Source organism: Furipterus horrens, unplaced genomic scaffold (genome assembly GCF_987537825.1).
Source record: "Furipterus horrens unplaced genomic scaffold, mFurHor1.1.pri manual_scaffold_19, whole genome shotgun sequence".
NCBI classification, from domain to species: domain Eukaryota; kingdom Metazoa; phylum Chordata; class Mammalia; order Chiroptera; family Furipteridae; genus Furipterus; species Furipterus horrens.
Window position 1 is genome coordinate 1,556,048 of NW_028327189.1, and position 21,773 is coordinate 1,577,820.

Below are 21,773 nucleotides of genomic sequence, written 5' to 3' on the forward strand. Positions count from 1 at the left end.
TTTGTTTATCTTTTCAAAGAACCAGCTCCTACTTCTGTTGATCTTTTGAATTGTTAATTTAGTCTCTGTCATTTAATTGTGCTCTGATCTTGATGATTTTCTTTCTTCTACTTGATCTGGGCTTTGCTTGTTGTTCTTCCTCTAGTTCTTCTAGCTGTATGTTAGATTTTTTATTTGGGATTCTTCTCTCCTTTTTAGGTAGGACTGTATTGCTATGAACTTCCTTCTCAGGATTGCTTTTGCTGTATCCCATAGGTTTTAGGTTGTTGTGTGTTCATTACCATTTATTTCCTTAAACTTTGATTTCTTTATTGATGTCATCGTTAAGCCATTCATTATTTAATGCCATGTGATTCACACTCCATGAGTTTGAATGTTTTTGAGTTCTTTCTCTGAGGTTGATTTCTAGTTTCAGGGCATTGTGATCTGATAAGATGCTTGATATAATTTCAATTTTCTTGAATTTCTTGAGGCTTGTCTTGTGTCCTACCATGGGGTCTATCTTTGAAAATGTTCCATGTGCACTTTAGTAGAATGTATATTTTACTTCTTTGGAGTGAAAAGTTCTATACATATCATTTAAGTCCATTTGATCTAGAGTGTTGTTCAATACCTCAGTATCCTTGGTGTCTCTTTGCTCATAGATCTGTCCATTGTTCACAATGGGGTATTAAAGTTTTCTTCTATGAATGTGTTGCTGTCTATACCCTTCCTGAAGTCTTTCAAATTTTTCCTTACATATTTGGGTGCTCCTCAGTTGTGTGCATATATGTTTAAAAGGGTTATATATTCTTGATGGATTTTTCTCTTAAATATTATGAAATGTCCTTCTTTGTCTCTTTTTGTGGCCTTTGCTGTGAAATCAGTTTTGCCTGTTATATGTATTGCTACCCCAGCTTTTTTGTTATGTCCATTTGCCTGGAATACTTTTCTTGATCCCTTCACTTTCAGTTTGTGTAGATCTTTTGTTTTGAGGTGTGTCTCTTGTAGACAGCATATATGTGGGTCATGTTTTTGTATCCATTCCACTACCCTATACTTTTTGATTGTAACATTTAATTCATTTACATTTAAGGTTATTATTGACAGGTATTTATTCATTTCCCTTTGTTCCTGTGTTCCTCTCCCTCTCTCTTTTTATTCTTTTTCTTACAGAATTCCCTTTAGCATCTCTTGAAAAAATGGTTTTGTGCAGATGTATTCTTTTAGTCTTCCTTTATCTGGGAAATTACTTATTTAACCTTCCATTTTGAAGGAGAGCCTTGCTGGGTAGAGTAGTATTGGTTGTAGGCGTTTCTTTTTCATTTCTTGGAATATTTTTTGTCATTCCCTTCTGGATTGTAGTGTTTCTGTTGAGAAATCAGTTGATAGTCTTATTGGAGTTCCCTTGTATGTTATTTGCTGTTTTTCTCTTGCTGCCTTTAGGATTCTCTTTGTCTTTGAATGTTGCCATTTTAATTGTGATATGCTTTGGAATAGGCCTTTTTGAAATCATTTTCACTGGGCCCTCTTTGCTTCCTGGACCTGCATGATTTTTTCTCTCATCAAGTTAAGAAAATTTGCTGTCATTACTTTTTCAATGAGATTTTCTATCCCTTGCTCCTCTTCTTCTCCTTTTTTTATCTCTATGATTCAAATGTTGTTTCGTCTCATGTTGTCCTGCAATTCTCTTGAAGCCTCTTCACTCTTTTCACTTTTTTTATTTTGTTATATTTTGGGGGAATTTTTTTCTACATTGTCCTCTAACTCACTGATCTGGTCCTCTGCTTCATTTAGCCTACTTTTGATTGATTCTACTTTGTTCTTCAATTCAGAAATTGTATTCTTCATTTCTTCCTGGTTACTGTTGATAGTTTCTATATCTTTTTTTATGCTGGTGTAGTTTTCAGTAAGTTTCTTCTAGTTTCCCTGGAGCTCTTTATAATTCCCCTGGTGTTCGTTATAATTTTCTTAGAGTTTGTCGAGTTCATTGAGCTTCCTAATTACTATCATTTTGAATTCCATGTCTGATAGCTTGCTCACTTCTGTGTTGTCTATCCTGCCTTCTGAAAATTCCTTCTTTCTTTTTGGTGGGGTGTTGTTTCTGTTTGGTGGGGTGTTATTCCACCTCCCCATTTTGGGCCCTGGTCTTGTTTCTGCTTCTTAGATTGATTTGCTTTTATTTTCTGCCTTAATGGTGTAAACTTTTTGTATACAGTTGTTGAGCTGTTTTCTCCAGTTGACACCACTTGGAAGGGACCAGTCTGCTTAAGTGATTTCTCCAATAACACTTTGGATGCTTCTGTTCTGGGACCTAGTCCTCTGCTCTCCCAGCTATTTCTCAAGAGCCATCATGCTAAACTTATTACAAAGTGCCTGTAGTTCATTTCAGTGTCCTTCGTCCTCAGCCAGAGGCAAGTGCATTCCCTCATGAAGGCCAGGAGCGGGTTGACCCGTTGTGCACCGGGGCAGGTGGGTCCTATGCAGACTGGTTGCTCTCATGTTCCAGCAGAGGGGGAGGCCTCTACTTGCAGGTGGGTTGGTTTGTTGTGGGCCTATTGGGGTGGGTGGCATGTTGATTTCACACCTGTAGGGGCAAGTCTGGGTGGTGCCTGTGCTTGTGTGTGGTGGCAGGCGAGTTGGTTTTGTGTCCATTGGGGCCAGGCCATGGGCATCTGTGTGTAGGGGTGGTGGTCACCTATGTGTGGCGCCCGGCCACTGGTCTTGCCCCCACTGGGGCATGCTCGGGTGGCACCTTGGTGCAACGGCCGGTGCGTGGGTTTGGCGCCTATTGAGGTGGGCTGGAGGTTCCTTGGCTTGGTGGCGGCAGTGTGCACCTGTGTGTGGCATTGGGCGTGCTAGCCTCGTGCCTGCTGGGTCACACCGCCCTGGTGACACCCCTGCGTGTTGTCCAGCGCCTTTGTTTGGCACCTGTTGGAGCCATCCTAGGTGCTTCCGAGTGTGCGCTCGCGCGGTGGCTTGTGTGCTAGCCTCGTGCCTCCTAGCCATGCCCAGGGAGTTTGTTTTTCGCCCATTGGGGAAGGGCCCTGGACACCTGTGCACCGTGGAGGTGGGCATCTGTGAGCTGCAGCCACTCGTGTTCTTGCGCCTGTTTGGGCATTTGTGAGTAGTGCCTGGGCAAGTGGCCAGCGTGTTCATTTCACACCTATTGGGGTGGGCCAGGGGTGCCTGTGCATGGTGGCCAGCGTGCCCAGCAAGTTGATTTTGTGCCTGTTGGGGCGGGGCTGCCAACACCTGAGCACGACCGAGTCGGACCTCTGTACCTGTAGGCTGGCGTGATTATTTTGTGCCTGTTGGGCCAGACACAAGGGGCACCTGGATGCGGCTGCTGGAAAGTTGGTTGGGTGCCTGGGTCAGCGGATGAGGGCACCTCCCTGTGCACGCTCGCACAACCCAGGGTAGGGTTGGGGAATGGGTGAGTGCACTTCTGCGCCTGCAGTCCTCAAGAATCTCTTCCCACCTCTAACCTCTCCTCCCCTCCCCACAAAAACAAAAGAGAAAAAGAAAAAGGAAAAACACGTTCTTGCATACACAGCAGTACACTGTTTCTTGCCTCCCAGCACCAGATGCCACCTGGCCCACTTCTCTGCCAGCAGGTAGAGCCCCGCTCTCCTCTCAAGTCCTCTCTGGGGAAGTCTGTGGTCACCAAAATGCCTTTGTGTACTTCCAGCCGCAGCTCAGGGAGCCACCCCAGTCAGAAATCCCATCTCTTCCCTTTCTCCTCCGCTATCCTCACCAAACAGGTTGCTCCCAGATGGTCTTCTCTAATCCAGCAGTGCCAAGGCTCAACTCCTGCCAGTGTCCAGATATTAACTGAGATGTTCTGTCTGCAATTAGTCCAAACTACAGACGAGTCTCAGCAGCAAGAAAGTGCAGCCTCACCTCACACCTCTGCCATCTTCTTGAGTCCTACACTTAATTTTTTAAATGTATATTTGTTTAGTATTTTTAGAGACAGATATTATTTTTCTGCCGAATTTTTCCATGCTCTATTTTTTCACTTTATTGATTTTTTTCTGGTCAATATTTTTTTTTTCCCTGTAGTTACATTCATTTTTGTACCTTCCTAGCTTTGCAGTATGTTGGCTTACTTTATTTATTTTTGACAATGTTTTCAAAGTTATAAATAACCTTAATATTGTTTCAAACAAATTTGCATATTTTATGTTTTGATTTTTATCAAATTTTTAAATTTCTACTGTGATTTCTAAATTGACCCATGGATATGTAGAGTTCTATTGTTTATATTCCAAAATTTGGGTATTTCTCAGACCTTATTTTGTTATCTGATGTAGTTCCATTTTGAACATGTATGATTTTAATTTTTATAATTTTCTTGAGACTTGTTTTCACTTCTAGTGTACGGTCTTTTTTAGACAGTGTTTCATATGAACTGTTAAGAATATATATATATATATATTTTGTTGATGTTGAGTGAAGTGTGTATAGTATGATATGTTTAGCTGGTGTATAGCATTGTTAAATTTTTCATATCATTGTCTACTTTTTGACTAATTTATATTAATCATAGGCAATAGGCTATTTATATTTGCAACTATTATTGGACTGTGTATTTCTTTAACATCTATGTTTATTTCATACTATAGTCTTTTATATGGTGCTTATCTGTTTGTAGCTTTTAAGGAAACATATGCAATCTAACAATTCTTTTTTCATTGAAAAATATTTCTTTTATGTTAACTTTTGTCTCTGATGTGTTCTTTGATGTTAATATCATCATTGTAATTTCTTTGGTACTGTTTCCAAGGTATATCATTTGTCTTTTGTTTTTTTACTTTCAACATTTTTATGTTTTTTAAGATAATTGGATATTGGTATTTTTAAGCTATCTGCTAAGGTTTGCTTATAGAGAGAAAATTCATTCCATTTATATTTACTATAATTATTAATGTAGTTAATTTAATTTTCACTTGCTCTTTGTTTTCTACCTGTAATGTCTGTTTTCTTTTTTTGCCATCTTTACTGCTTTTCATGTTGTTTATCTAGTGTATATTAGTGTAGCAGTGAATTCTTTAAATACAGAATAGTGATCTTGATCTACTTTCTCTTGTTTGTGGAATTGCTGTCATACATATAATTTATATGCATATAAACTGAATAATAAAGTATTATAATTGCTTTAAACATTTATATGTTTAAAAGGTAAGAAATAGAATGCATACATACACACAATTTTTTACATTTACAGTATCTAAAATTTTTCCACTGTTGTTTATTTCTTCTTCTGGTCCTAAATTATTAGCCAATGTCATTTTCTTTCAGTTAAATTATATGTTACTATTTTTTATGTTGGTATTTTGTTATTTTGCACCCCTATGTTAACTGGTACATTTTGATAAATGCCTTTATTTCACCTTTGTTTTTGAAGTACAGTTTCCTTTTAAAAGAATACTCATTTGGAATTTATTTTCTTATGATTACTTTGAATATGTCATTCCATGTACCTAGATTTCAGTTTTTAAGAGAAATGTCTTGATTTTCATATCCCTTTTTCTTTTAATGTGACTTGTTAGTTTCTTTGCTGCTTTTGAGTTTTCTCATTGTAGCATAAAGCAGTTTTTATCATAATGTCAGGTATACAGTTACTTTTTTGTCTGTAATATTTAGGATTTCCATACCCTTAGTATTTGTGCACTTGATGAAGGTTTCCATCAAAATGGGAAATGTTCTTTCTTGATTTATTCAAATACTGTTTTTGAGTGTCTGTTCATTTATGTTCAGCAATTTTTTAATGGGCTACCAATCATTTAAAATCTGTATTGTACCCATTTTTTTTAAGAAACTTAATTTTTTTCACATTAGTAACTTGCCATTTTTGCATTCTCACTTGAAGCTGGTAGCCACTATTTTTCTCTTTATTTTAGTTTCAATTTTTACCTTGGTTTCCTTGAATTTTCCTCAGTGTTTATAATATGTTGGTGGTCACCTAATTATTAGAACTAAAATTGGGTTCATAGTCAATCAGATTGCCTGTTGAGTGTTGGTTTAGAAACACATGGAATTTGCAGTCAGTTGCTTTACTCTACCATGGATTCCCTTTAAAAAAACATTATAAACTCAAAATACTTTAATATATAGCTTGGAATGTTATTAAATTGTTATTTTTTTTTCATTTGGTTGCTTATTTTCTACTTATTTAATCTGTCAGTTAATTTTGATGGTGCTGAATGGATATTTGATTTGCCTAGCCACATCCTTTTCTACTGATAGTGTTGATTAGATTATAATATTTGCTTTATTGTTTACAAAATCTACAGGATTTTATTGTACTTGAATTCTTTACATTTTGTCCCTTTGAACTTTTAATTTGTGTCATTTTAATGTGTCAAATATTATAGTAGATAACATAGATAATCTGATTTAAAACATTTTATTACTATTTCAAGATGTTTTAAATGGTAAAACTCAGAATCCAAAGCATGTTAGTAAATTTTAATTAGATGATTAAAAGTGACTTTAGGTTATATAAAACTTGTCAGTTCAATTTTTATTACTTTACAGGTTATTACTGACAAATCTCACTTCACATAAAAGCAAGCAGGCTTTTAGGATGTTATTAAATTATCAAATTCAGAAATCAGCAATTCTAAAATCTTCTCCATCATTCTGAGGTTCCACTTAATATGCAGTTTGAAGTTAAAAATATGTTAGTGTATTATATTTCTAACTCCTGAGATGTTGCTAGCTTTCATGGTCTATTATTAGAATAGTTTGGCAGCTGTCACACTATTGTTTTAGTGTTCCAATATTACTTTAAGTAGGGTTGATGAATTAGTTTATTAATTACCTTGTCAGTAAATTAAAATGAAAAAATTTTTAGAGCAATTTACGACACTAAGCATAAATTTCAGGTAAAAGTTAATTCATTGCAAATTTTTATTACCTAAAAGAATGTATCTCTGTTAAAAACTTCTATTAATTTATGATAAACTGCCTCATCAGAATTATTTAACAATATCAGTATACTCTTCTAATTAAGTGAATTTGGGAAGAAGTGCTATCTCTTTTCAAGACATTCATCAAGACTTAAAATATTTTTGTGAATTGTGCCTGGAGACAATGAAACAGTGGATGTTTATATATTATTTCTTCAAATACTTTTACTTGTTGGATTGAGGCTAGCTGGCAGGTTAACATTAAAAGCTGGCTAATAATTTTAAAAAATTAATAAATACATTTTCTGTATTAAACTTATGGTACATTGTAGATCAATAATTTGTTTTATTTAGTTTGTGTTTGTGAATTTAATTGGTAATGACTATATATATGCTTTTTCATATCTAAATTTACTGATGAATTTCTATAAAGATGAAAATGTATGTGACAGAATTTTTTAAAATCTCAAAACCATATGTGAAGAAATATTATGACATATTAATAAATAGAATCAAATTAAGCAGTGCAATTACAATATTTTTTTCTAAATATACCAACTTCTTTAATTGATTAGTAAAGGGAACTTTAAAAATAATTTTAAAGAAATTGTTTTTGGTAACTGCATTTATTTAACATTTTTAAATCCTCTTTATTGTTCTGAGTTTACTAATAATAGATTTAAACAAATGTTTTTTTAATTTCTATATTTATATCTTTTTTTTTTTTTTAGGTGCTTCACAAAGGTCAGAGTTCACATTGGTCAGGATCTAACGATAAACAACCTCCATTTTCTACTGGGCCTGCCCAGTATTTCCAGGCAGCTGGCACTGGTATTCAGAAACAGGCTGGACATCAAACTCTTCCTAGCAACTCAGAAACACAGAGAGCTGCTCTGAGTCACCTCTCCTCTCATATAGCTATCTCAGGTGGACAACAAGGCATTACTTTTACCAAAGAGAGCAAACCTTCAGGAATTAGATCTTTGGTGCCTGAAATAAGCAGGCATGCTGGAGATACACCTAATGGCTGTGGTGTTGTCAAGGAACTTTCTAACCATGTTCAGCATCTGATAGCAGAACCTGTTTGCAGTCCTAACCATGGAGATTGTACATCACCAAATTTACTAGTAACAGACAGTTCTCAGATATCTGCCACGTTGATTGGAAAACCTAGTGACAAAGCCAATAATAATCACCAAGCTATTCATACAAAAACTAATAATTCTGTTACCTATTCACCCTCTTCAGTCATTTCCACAACAGCATCTACAAAATCCACTGAGCAGACAACCACACTCAGTGTTACCAGCCTTAACAATTCTCAAAATATGTTATACACAATTAATACAGAAGAACTAGAGAACTTACAGACCTCTAAAAAAGCAGATATGCCTATAATTAGCCTCAGATCTGGTCCCCAGTTTATTCCATCAATGTCTGTGTCCATATATTCAAGTTCCACAGAAGTTCTGAAGGCATGCAGGTTAGTATGGGAAATGTCATCACAAAGTGAAAATAGCTTATTGCTGTCCAAATCAGAAAACTGAGATATGTTGATTTTATAAGAAATAGAAATTATGCGAAAAGTGATGCAGTGATTTATCTAAAATAACAGTTCATCAGGAACTTTCTTATGTTTTAGTATCAGTTTACCAGCACTTTTTTGATGTCTTAATTTCTGGCCTAATAAAAATATGGAGGTTATTTTTAAATTTTTATAAAATAGTACATATACATTATAAAACTTAGAGAAATAGTTAATAAAAATACTATATTCCAGCCTCTCAGAGGTTACCTCTGTTATCCACATGGACATATATGTACATGTATATGTATTTGTATGTATATCCCTCCAGATCTGGCTGGTTTGGCTCAGTGGATTGAGCATCGGCCTGCGAGCTAAGTGTCGCTGGTTCGATCTTCCAGTCAGGGCACATCAGAGAAGGAAAACTCTGACTCCAAAAAACCTCCGCTGCCTTGCGGCATACCTCCTCAGGGGAAAGGCTAAGGGAGTAAACCCCGACAGAAAATCCGGAGCCGGAGTCCCTAAGGCGGTTCGACGTTGTAGTCAACACCGGCAACTCCTGCGGCGCACCTGAAGCCAAGCTGTATTGACTCCGTCTTTCCCTTGGACCCTTCAGCTGCGAAGAGAGGGGGGGTCTGCTGCATGGGCAACAGCAGACCCTCCATATCACCCTGCCCAGGCTCTGTAGCTTCAGCTTCACTGGAGAGGACACTCCAGCGTCATCGCAAGATGTCGATTCAACACGGGAGGAGACAGATACCGTGTCACTCCCGAGTCGGACTGCACAACCATTCTCTGCGGTGCAGATAGACTCTTAAGAAGCTACACCATCGTCTCTCGAGACGGACGGCTGCCGACGATGATCCCTCCAGATATTTGCTGTGTATAAATATAAAGTTAGGTATTTTGAAACCAAAATGGAAATATACTGTAAGTTTCCCATTTGTAAGTCCATTGTTTCCATAACAAATTGCAAAGTTTCTAATGCCATCCATACTTAAAATTTTCCATTGTTCCAAAAATAACCTCAGGTTTCTTATTCTATACTAGAAAGACCTGTGCATTCCATTCAGTCTTTTAAAATTCTGTTTAGTCTTCTAAGATCTAGGACAATTGTTCCTCAGAGTTCATTTTTTAATTTCATTTTTTAATTACAGTTTATGCTATTAGTTTCAGGCATGCAACACAGTGGCTAGATAATAATATACTTTATGAAGTATTTCTCTGATATTTCCATTACCCACCTGTACCATACATAATTGCTACAATAGTATTGATTATATTCCCTTCACTGTACTTTATTTACATCCATGTAACAATTTTGTAACTACAAATTATTACATCTTTTTCCTTTTAAAAAAATTTATTAGTGTGATATTGGTTAGTAACATCATATAGGTTTCAAGTATACATTTTTATGATACATCATCTGTAGGTTGCACTGTGTGCCCACCACCCAAAGTCATATTGTCTTTCATTACTATGTATTTGGTCTCCTTTACCCTTTACTACCTCTACACCTACCTCTTTTTCTTCTGGCAACCATTTTTCTGTCTATGAGTTTCAATGTTATATCCCACATATGAGTGAAATGATATGATTCCTAGCCTTTTCTGACTGGCTTATTTTATTTTGCTTAGTATAGTATCCTCAAGGCCCATCAATGTTGTTGCAAATGGTAGTATTTCATCTTTTCTTATGGCTGAGTAGTGTTACAATGTATATATAGACCACATCTTCTATAACCAATCATCTATCAAAGGACACTTCAATTGTCTCCATGACAATCATTCATGTTTTTGAGTACATGTTTTTGAGTTTTTTTGGTAAATACCCAGAAGAGGGTTTGCTGAGTCATATGATAACTCTGTACTTGATTTTTTGAGGAACCACTAGACTGTTTTTCTATAGTGACTGTACCAGTTCACATTTCCACCAGCAGTGAATGAGGGTTCGTTCCTTTTTCTGCACAATATCTGCAACACTTGTTATTACCTGTCTTGTTGATGATAGCCATTCTAACGAGTGGAAGGTGGTATTGTATTGTACTTTTGATTTACAGTTCCCTAATAGCTAGCAAGGTTGAGTGTTTTTTCATGTAACTGTTGGCTGCTTCTGTTTTAGAGAGCAGTGTCTGTTAAGGTCCTCTGCCCATATTTTAATTGGATTGTGTGTTTGTTTGGTGTGAGTTGTATGCATCCTTTATATATTTTAAATATCAAACACATGTTGGAGCTGTTGTTTGCAAATAATTTTTTACATTCAGCTGGTTGCTCTTTTTTTTGGCAGTTTCTTTTACTGTGCAGAGTTTTAATTTTAATATACTTCCATTCATTTACATTTTTACCTTTACTTTTTTGCCTTTGTGGTCAAATTCATAAAATGTTTACTACAACAAAGGTCCATAAGTTAGTATCATGTTTTCTTTTATATAACTTATTGTTTCAGATTTTATATTTAAGTCTTTTGAATTAACTTTTGTATATGAACAAACGGTAGTCTAGTTTCATCCCTTTACATGTGTCTTCCAATTTTCCCAGATTTCTTTTCCCCATTGTGCATTTTTGACTCCTTTGTCAAAAATTTCCCATATGCATATGGATTTATGGGCTCTCAATTTTGTTGCATTGGTCTGTGTGTCTCTTTTTCGGCCAATACCATGCTCTTTTCTTTATTGTATCTCTGTAGTATCACTTAAAGTCAGGAAGTGGGCTAGCTCCAGCTTTTTCTCTTCTCTCAGGGTTGCTTTAGCTATTAGGGGTCTTTTGTGTTTTCATAGAAATTCCATGAATTTTTGTCCTATAAAAAATGATATTGGAATTTTGATAGGGATTATGATAAATCTATATATTACTTTGGATAATATGGACATCTTAATTAACTCTTTTGCTTCTTCAAGTTCATGAACATAGGATTTTTTTTATTGTGTCTTTTTTAGTCTCTAATTATGCTCTTCTTAGCTCTCAGTATATAGATCCTTCACATCCTTTGTTAAGTTTATTCTGAAATATTTTATTCTTTTTTAAAAAAGTATTTTATTCTTTTGGTTGCAATTGCAAAAGGACGTTTTTTCATTTCTTTTTCTGAAGTTTTATCATTAGTATATTGAAAAGGAATGAATTTTTAATTATTTTTTTTTTACATCAGATAATATGTTTGTTGATTGGAGAGAGAGGGCGGGGGTGGAGTGGGAGAGAGAGAGAAGAAAGAGAGAGAGACATTGATGTGAGAAAGACACATTGATCAGTTGCCTCCTATATGCACATCTCCTGGTGCGCAAACCTGGAACCAAGGTTTGTGTCCTGACTGGGGTTCAAACCTATAATATGTTGTTGTACAGATGACACTAGCCCTGGCTGGTTTGGCTCAGTGGATTGAGCGTCGGCCTGCGAGCTAAGTGTCGCTGGTTCGATCTTCCAGTCAGGGCACATCAGAGAAGGAAAACTCTGATTCCAAAAAACCTCCGCTGCCTTGCGGCATACCTCTTCAGGGGAAAGGCTAAGGGAGTAAACCCCGACAGAAAATCCGGAGCCGGAGTCCCTAAGGCGGTTTGACGTTGTAGTCAACACCGGCAACTCCTGCGGCGCACCTGAAGCCAAGCTGTATTGACTCCGTCTTTCCCTTGGATCCTTCAGCTGCGAAGAGAGGGGCGGTCTGCTGCATGGGCAACAGCAGACCCTCCATATCACCCTGCCCAGGCTCTGTAGCTTCAGCTTCACTGGAGAGGACACTCCAGCGTCATCGCAAGATGTCGATTCAACACGGGAGGAGACAGATACCGTGTCACTCCCGAGTCGGACTGCACAGCCATTCTCTGCGGTGCAGATAGACTCTTAAGAAGCTACACCATCGTCTCTCGAGACGGACGGCTGCCGCCGACGACGACAGATGACACTCCAACCAGCTGAGCCATCCAGTCATGGCAGGAAAGTAGTGGATTTTTGTACATTGAATTTGTATTCTGTGACTTTACTGTATTCATTTATTATTTTTATTTCATTTTATTTTTATTTTTTATTCTTCACACGAGGACATTTTTTTTTCATTGTTTTTCTTAGAGAAAGAGAAAGGGGGGCGGGGGAGAGAGAGAGTTGTGAGAGAGAAGCGGCAATCAGTTGCCTCCCTGTAACATAGGCATGTGCCCTTACCAGGATCAAACCTGCAACCTTTTGGTTTTAGAACAATGCTCTAACCAGCTGAGCCACCTGGCCAGGGCTGATTATTTGGTGGTGTCCTTAAGATTTTTTCTGTCCAGGATTATGTTATCTGCAAAATGTGACACTTTTACTTCTTTGTTTCCAATTTCAATGCTTTTTATATCTTTCTCTTGCCTGATTGCTCTGGCTGTGACTTCCAGAACTGTACTGAATAATAGTGGTAAGAGTGGGCACCTTTATCTTGTTCCTTATTTTAGAGGAAAACCTTTCAGTTTTTCACAACTGAGGATGATACTGGTTTGTCATTTATATCCTTTATTATATGCTTATATGATTTCCTTCTGTACTCATTATATTGAATGTTTTTAATTATAAATGGACATTGTATCTTATAAAATGCTGTTGCTGCATCTCTTGAGAGCATATGACTTTTATCCCTAGTTTTTTAATGTTGTATATTAGGTTGATCAGTTTTCATATGGTATCCATCCTTGTACCCCTGGAATACACTCCACTTGGTCATAATGTAGTATTATTTTAAATTTTTAATTCGCTAGTATTTTGTTTAGAATTTTTGCCTCTGTATTCATCAGAGATAGTGATCTGAGTTTATTCTTGCCCAGCTTTGGTATCAAGGTTGTGTTAGCTTCATAAAATGTGCCATAAAGTATTGCCTTTTAATTATTTGGAAGATTTTGAGAAGGACAAGTATCAAATCCTCTTTGAATATTTGGTAGAACTCACTAGTTAAGTTATCAGAACTTGGAAATTTATTATTTGGAGGTGTTTAATGTTTGTTTCAATTTCCTCACTGTTGACCATCTATTTAGATTTCCCAGTTCTTCATAATTGAGTCTAGGAAGGTTATATATTTCTAAAAACATCCATTTCTTGTAGGTTATTGAATTGGTGGGATTTAACCTTTCTTTTTCCTTTTTTTTTTAAAAACTTCCTCTTTTATTGTTGCTCTAACTACAGTTGTTTCAATTTCCCCCTGCATATCACCTTTCACAGTATTCTAGTGTGATCATCTATATATCTGAGATGTCTTTGGTATCTTTTCTTTCATTTCTGATTTTGTTTATATTAGTCTTTTTTCTTTCTTCCTTAGTAAGACTAGCCAGGGGTTAGTTAATTTTATTAATAGTTTCAAAGATTCAACTCTTTGTTTTATTAATTTTTTGCATGTTTTGTTCTTTATTTTCTTCAATTCTGCTCTAATTTTATTTCTTCCAGCTGACTTTGAATTGCTTTTGTTCTTTCTTTTCTAGTTTTTAAAGAGGTAATCTTAGGTTGTTTACTTGGGATCCTTATGTTTATTGAGATAGGCCTGCAATGACATAAATGTTCTACTTACCACTGCTTTTGTTGCATCCCAGAAGTTTTGAAAATGAAACAGTCACTTTTTAGTAGTACGTTGTTTAACCTCCACATACTTGCAAGTTTCTTTACTTCCTATTTGCAGTTGATTTACAGATTCAAACTATTGTGGTCAGAGAATATACTTGGTATAATTTAAATCTTTTTAAATTGGTTGAGGCTAGTTTTGTGACCCAACACATGGTCTATCCTTGACAATGTTCCATGTGCACTGGAGAAGAATGTATAATTGGATGTTCTGGGATAAAAGGCTGTGGAAATGTTAATTATGTCCATTTGGTCTAATGTGTCATATAAGACTGATATTTTTTGTTGATTTTTGTTTGGATGATCTGTCTATAATTGTCAGTGGAGTATTAAGGTCGCCATATATGAGTGTGTTTTGGTCTGTTTCTCCCTTTAGTTCTGTGAGTAATTGCTTTATATTTTTCAGTGCTCCCTGGTTGGGTGCACATATGTTGGTAAGTGTTACCTCTTTTCGATTCAGTGTCCCCTTTATTTTTATAAAATGTCCATCTTTGTCTCCTGCTACCTGTGTTATCTTGAGACCTATTTTGTCAAATGTAAGTATAGCTGCATTTACTTTTCTGTGGATGCTGTTTGCTGGGATAATCATTTTCCACCCTTTTACTTTGAATCTATGTTTTCCTTTACAGCTTAGACATGTCCCCTGAAGGCAGCATATATTTGGAGTTTTTCAAATTTTTATATCCTTATTCAAGGATTTTTTCCATCACTTCTAGACAGAGAGGAAGGGAGAAAAACATTGATAGAAGAGAGAAGCATCAATTGGCTGTCTCCTATAATTTCTCAGACCCAAGATTCAACTTGCAATGCAGTCATAAGCTCCAAACCCTCAACTCTTTGGTTATGGGAGAACACTCCAACCAATTGAGCCACAACTGTCAGGCTGGCTGGATTTTGTTTTTTTCTAATCTGTTACTGTGCTTGTTTATTGGTTAATTTAGCCTACTTACCTTTAAGAAAATTATTGATGCATGAGAATTTTCTATTACTCTATGCCTCCATTGGTTCTTTTTGTGTGTATGTGTTTCTCTCTGTTGTTTTTGTTTGGTAGCATTTCATACCTCTTCCCTCTGTATCCTCTTTTTTAAAAAAACTATATGTCTCACCTTTGGGATTTTTTTGGTGTGTGGTTACTATTAGATATATGACAGAGTTTTTTATGTATAGTAGTTCTTTTGAATGCATCTGATCTTCATCCTCCTTTGCAAATTCAGACATTTATCCTCTCCATTTTTATATTTTTGTTGTCACAAATTATCACTATTTAGACTGTAAGTTTGTTGTTGATCTTACTCATCGTTTTGTGACCTTAGTTTTTGTTTGTTTCAGGTAGAATATCCTCCTTGAATATTTCCTTCAATGGAGGTCTTCTGATGATAAAGTCTGTCAGTTTCTGTGTGGCTGGAAAAAATCTTTATTTCTCTTTCATAACTAAAGGATAATTTGCTGTATGTGTTATTCTTGGCTAGTTTTTCTTTCAGGGGTTTAAATATTTGATTCCACTCTCTTCTAGCTTGTAGAGATTTTTCAGAGAAATCTGGTAATAATGTAATGGACTTTCCTTTGTAGGTTACTTTTTTCTTTTCCCTAGCTCCCTTTAGAATTTTTTATCATTAACTTTTGAGCAATTTTAATACAATGTGCCTTGGAAAGCTCTTTCTTAATTTTTAATTTTTATTGTTTGATTTGAGGGAGAGAGGGAGAGAGACATTGATTTGTTGTTCCACTTATTGATGCATTCATTGGCTGATTCTTGTATGTTCACTGATGCGGGTGGGGGTGGAACCTATAACCTTGGTATCTTGGGATGATGCTCTAACCCACTGAGCTACCTGGCCAGGGCAGGAAAGGTTTTCTTTTGTATTGAGGTATTTAGGTGTTCTGTCTGCTTCTTTGACTTGAGGATCTAGCATTTCCCATAGTTTTGGAAGTTCTTATCCATTCTCTGTTTGAATAGGTTCTTCATTCCTTTTCTTCTGTTTTCTCATATACATATATTTTTATAGCTCTTTCTGATAGAGTCAGGTAGTTCTCATAGAGTTTTTAAATTTTTTTTTGTTTAAGTATTTTTCTCCTTTATATTATTTCTAGATTTCTATCTTCACTATTAATTATCTTTACCTCCATCTAGTTCACTCTATTGCCTGGGTTTGCTAGCTCATTGTTGTTGTTTTCAATTTTTTAATTGCTTTTAGAAAGAGAGGAAGGGAGGGAAAGAGGTAGAGAGAAACATTGATGTGAGAGAAACATTACTTGTTTAGCTTCTTGTATGTGATCCAGCTGAAGATTGAACCTGCAACTGTGTATGTATCCTAACCTGGAATTGAACCTACAACATTTCTGTCTACCTGCCAACACTTCAACCCACTGAGTCACCCTGGCCAGAGCTTGGTAGTTTATTCTTGATATTTTTCTATTGAGTTGTTCTTCTCCATAATTTCTGTTTGGTTCTTTTTAAAAGTTTTATTCTCTTTGATACAGTATTCATTTTTATTTATTGATTTTATTTCTGGGTTCATTAAACTGACTGTTTTCAGAACTGCAAATCTTGAGTTCTCTGATACTTGTATCACATATTCCCATGTCATTAGTTTGATTGCTGGAGATTTTTAATTTTCTTTCTGTGTGGGATTAGGGTGTTCTGCACAGATTTCCCCTCTGCTTACTGAAGGTGCCGACCATAGATTACAGAACCTAACAGAAAGAAAGCAGATTTTCTTCTCACTCAGTAATAACCTGGTAGGTCTTTTTCAACTAGTCTTTCAACACCCTCCCATCTAGCAACCATCAGTCTGTTCACTGTATTTGAGTGTTTCTCTTTCGTTTGTTCATTTATGTTGTCACCTTTGAATCCACATATAAGTATGATCATCTGGCATTTGTTTTTGTCTTATTGACTTATTTAACTTTTCTTAATACCAATTACATCCATCAGTACTGTAGTAAATTGTATTCTTTTTATAAGGTCAAGTAATATTCCATTGTGTAAATGTACCACAGTTTTTTGATCCACTCATCTATAGGCACGCACTTAGGTTGTTTCCAGCACTTGGCTATTGTAAATAGTGCTGCTATATACATAGGGGTGAATATAGTCTTTCAAATTAGTATTTCAGATTTCTTTGGATAATCAAAGAAGTGAAGTTTCCAGGTCAGAGGCAGTTCCATTTTTAGTTTCTTGAGGAAATTCCATACTGTTTTCTAGAGTGGCTGCACCAGTCTGCATTCCCACCAGCAGTGCACTAGTGTTCATGTGTCTCTACATCCTCATCAGCACTTGCTTGTTGATTTGTTGATGATGGCCATTCTGACAGGGGTGAGGCAGTATCTCATTGTGGTTTTAATTTGCATCTCTCTGATGATAAGTAATATTAACCACCTCCTATGTATTGGACATCTATATGTTTTTTTGGAGTATCTGTTTAGGTCTCTTCATTTTCAGTTGTATTTTTGTTTGTTTTGATGTTGAGTCATCTGACTTTTTTAGAAATTTGAACATAAACCCTTTCTCAGGTGAATCATTGGTAAATTTCTTTTTTCATTAAGTAAGTTGTTCTTTTGTTGATTATCTTTCCTGTGCAAAATATTTTTATTTTGAGCATCAGCCTTTCTTACAACCTGCTTTGTCTAAGGGTACTGATTCTTATTAGCTACCAGAGTTTTTAGTTTCTCTGTGATCTACCTTATTTGAGGGATTGAAAAATAAGATAATAGGGGTAAAATTATATTTGATAGAAAATAATAAAGCCTGGAAAATATTATGGTTTGTTTTCTTTCTGGTATCACTTTGTGTGAAATGAGTAGGAGGGATGAGAGGAAAAGCAAAAAGAACTGAGAAATGTAATAGACTATTTGCCACTCTGGGAAAAACAGCTATATTCTGCTGTTCTTACAAGAGTGAGCCTCAGAAATTTATTTCTTAAATGGGTTTTATTCCCTCCCCCACCCTACACACACACAAAGAATCAGACTGAGGAGCACTTTCTTTGACAGTATGACTTAATACAGATGTTCTGCTTTCTTCAGAGGCTAATGTATCTTTTTTAAAACAAAAATTCTTTCTTGAGATATAATTCTCATACCCTACATTGCATTCATTTAAAATGTGTGATTAAATAATTTTTAGTATATTCCCAGATATACTATCACCATAGTCAATTTTACTGCAGTTTCATTACCTTGAAAGAAAACCTGACATAGTTTTTAAAGAACAGTTTTTTATTCTTTAAACACAAAGTTCTAGTTCTCTTGTTATTTACATGATAACTGAAGTTCTTCCTCCAAAAGATCTTGAACCTCTCAAAGTCATACATCACAGTTAGAATCAACTTCTAAACTTGTATTAACATTGATATTTTGATCTCATCCCCATGAATCACAAATGTTATTAATAGTATCTAGAATGGTCAGTGCTTTCCAGAATGTTTTTCTTTTTTTTAATAATTTAGTTGTTTGCTTGTTTTATTTTTAGAGAGAGGGGAAAGGAAAAAGAGAGGGAGAGAAACATCACTGTGTGGTTGCCTCTCATTTGCGCCCCCAATTGGGGGCCCGACATGCAACCTAGTCATGTGCCATGACTGGGAATTGAATCAGTGACACTTGGCTCTCAGGCCGACGCTTAATCCACTGAGCCACAACAGCCAGGCCAGAATGTTCTTAAGTTCTGTTGCTTAGATCCATTGGAAGCCTCAGTATCTATGACTGCTATAATCTTATAAAATTGTTTCTTAAATAATAACAAAATGCATGTTGTGTTAGGAGTCATGAAACCAACATTAATCTCATAGTATACCCCTGTCAGAGCTGTTGAGTGACCAGAGAGCTAGTCAGTGAACTGTAATAATTTGAAAGGAATCTTTTCTTCCAAGCAGTAGATCACAGCAGTGGGCTTACAATATTAAGTAAACCATGTTGCAAACAAATGTGCTGTCAGCCAGGCTTTGTTATTCCATTTATATTGCTCAGGCCCAGTAGATAAGCACAATTTTTATGGGCCCTAGGAGTTTCAGAACATACGTGAGCACCAACTTCAACTTAAAGTTAGCAGCTGCACTGACCTCTAACAAGAGAGTCAGTATGTGCTTTGAAGCTTTGAGGCCAGGCGTTGACTTCTCCTCTCAGGCTATAAGGTCTTATGGGGTATCTTCTTCCAATATAAGGCTGTTTCATCTACACTGAAGATTCTGTTGTTGAGTGTGTTCCCCATCATGAATGTTCCTACCTAGATCTTCTGGATAACCTGCAGCAACCTGTACATTAGCAACTCTTTTCACTTTGATGTTACGGAGACAGCCTTTTTCCTTAAGTCTCTTGAGCCAACCTCTGCTAGCTTCAAACTTTTCTCTGGCAGCTTGCTCACCTCTCGGCCTGCACAGAACTGAAGAGAGACAGCACTATGAGCTGGAGTAGGCTTTGGCTTCAAGCAGGATAGTGGCTGGTTGATCTTTTTTCCAGAGCACTGAAACCTTCTGTGCAGCAATAAGTGTTTCACTTTCATATTGCTCATTTCTTCACTGGAGTGCTCTTTTAATTTCTTTGATAACTTTCTTTGTATTCACAGCTTGGAACTTCGTTGTAAGAAGACTGACAAGCTTTTGACCTGTGTTGGCTTTTGATATGCCTTCCTCACTAATTTTAATCTTTTCTAGATTTATATTTAAAATAGGAGGCATGAGACGCTTCCTTTTACCTGAACCCTTAAGTTTATTGTACAGTTATTAACTTGCCCATTTTTAATATAGGGATGTCTCAGGGAATGGGTCACCAAAGATCACTGATTATCATTACAAATATTATAATAATTAAAATTCTTGAAATTTTGTGAGAATTACCAAAATGTGATACAAAGTGAACAAATGCTGTTGGAAAAATGATGAAAGACTAACTTGGTGCAGGGTTGCTACAGACCTTCAATTAAGTAAGAAATCTGAAGAGCTCAGCAAAGCTAAATGCAATGCAATGACATATAGAGTACATTATTTTTTGGAAAATTTTGTAGCTTCTGATTTGAACCTGTTAGGTTACATTGTATTATTTGTTCTGGGTTTTACACCTATATTTTTCTTACTAAGTATCGTATCGTATCTTAGTTGTAGTTATAGCATCTTTGGTTTCTTTAAGATTTTAAAATGTAATTAGAATTAGTTTTGGCTCCCTTACTCATGTCACATTCATTTTGTCAAATGTAGATATTTACACTTTTATTTTTTACCATATGATATAATATAATTTTTTTAATGTGTTTTATTGATTACAGTGTTACATTTGTTCCACTTTCCCTTCCCTCTGCTCCCCTCCACCCAGTGACCTCCCTCCCTCCCCTTGTCCCCCTCTTTTAGTCCATGTCCATTGGTTGTGCATATAGTTCTTCTCAACCTCTCTCTGTCTCCCCCCAATATGCTCCCCATACCTACATTTCTTTTTCCACTCTCGTTGCCTGTTTAGTTTGCCTTTGTTTCAATTCCCTAGCTTCTGTTGTTGTTTCTTGTGATATAGTTTTCATTTTAGTGTTCATAGTTTTGATCCTCCTTTTTCTAAACCAGTCCCTTTAACATCTGATATAATAGTGGTTTGGGTCTAATGAACTCTTTCAGTTTTATTTTGTCCTGGAAACACTTTCTCTACCCTTCTGTTCTGAATGACAGCTTCGCTGGATAAAGTGGTTGTAGGTTTTGGATTTTCATTACTTTGAATATTTCTTTCCAGTCCCTTCTTGCCTGCAGGGTCTCCCTTGAGAAGTCAGCTGATTGTCTAATTGGGACCCCTTTGTACATGATTCTTTTCTTCTCTCTTGCTGCTTTTAAGATTCTCTCTTTATCTTTAAATTTTGACATTTTGATTATAATGTGTCTTGGAGTGGTTCTCCCTGGGTCCAGTTGTTTTGGAACTCTCTGTGCTTCCTGGACCTGTAAGTCTATTTCCTTCCCCAAGTTAGGGAAGTTCTACTTTATTATATTTTCACTTAATTTTTCAATTTCTAGTTCATCTTCTTCGCCCTCTGGCAAACCAATGATTCTTATGTTGGGCCTTTTATAGCTGTCCCAGAGGTTTCTGATCCTCTCATCATTTTCCTTGCTTCCCATTTCCTCTCTGCACTGGTTGACTGTTTGTTCCTTCTCATGTTCTGGTTTGTTGATTTGAACTCTGGATTTTATTTCCTCACCATCTGTCTCATATGTGGTTTTGTTCCTTTCAGTATGAGTGTTTTTCACTTCTTTCTCATCTTTTTCCAGATCTTTTGTTAATTCTGTAAGCCACCTGATAACAATGGCCCTGAACTGAGCCTTTGACAGGTTTCTTATTTTTTCATCTGTCAGGTTCTTCATCTGTTGCCTGGTGAGCTGTGCCACTGGGATTTCTATAGTTGTCTGCCTCATTTTGACAGATGCGTTTTGTTTTCTTGGGCCGGCTATAGGGGGCAGTGCCTGTGTACTCGTCATGACCCAGCGACCAGCAGCGATCCGCAACCTTTTTCGCCGTGCTGTGGCGCTTTGTCCTCACAACCCAGCGACCAGTGGTGGTCCAGCAACCTTTCTCGCCATGCTGTGGCACTTTGTCGTCACTGCCCAGTGACCAGTGGCGATCCGCAACCTATTTCGCAGCGCTGTGGCGCTTTGTGTGGGGGTGGGAGTCCAAGATGGATTCCTGCAGTTATTCCGCTAGGAGACCGGGATCTTTCCTCCCGCCCTCTGAGCCTCACCATTTGAGGTGATGCGGTGGCTGCTTTTCCCAGCGTTGGGGTCACAAGCTGCCAGGGTTAGACTGCAGCTGAGATTGCTCTCCCTGCCG

At 36.6% G+C, this 21,773-nt stretch overlaps 1 protein-coding gene across 3 annotated transcripts in view; it reads left to right on the forward strand.

Moving 5' to 3' along the window:
- LOC149990272 (lysine-specific demethylase 6A-like) overlaps nucleotides 1–21,773 on the forward strand; it is a 355,815-nt gene that overhangs the window by 249,602 nt on the left and 84,440 nt on the right. For all 3 annotated transcript variants that reach the window (XM_090265492.1, XM_090265491.1, XM_090265493.1), the window contains one exon: nucleotides 7,628–8,379. In XM_090265492.1, coding sequence (XP_090121618.1) covers nucleotides 7,628–8,379 — 752 coding nt within the window. The remainder of the gene's footprint in view (nucleotides 1–7,627; nucleotides 8,380–21,773) is intronic.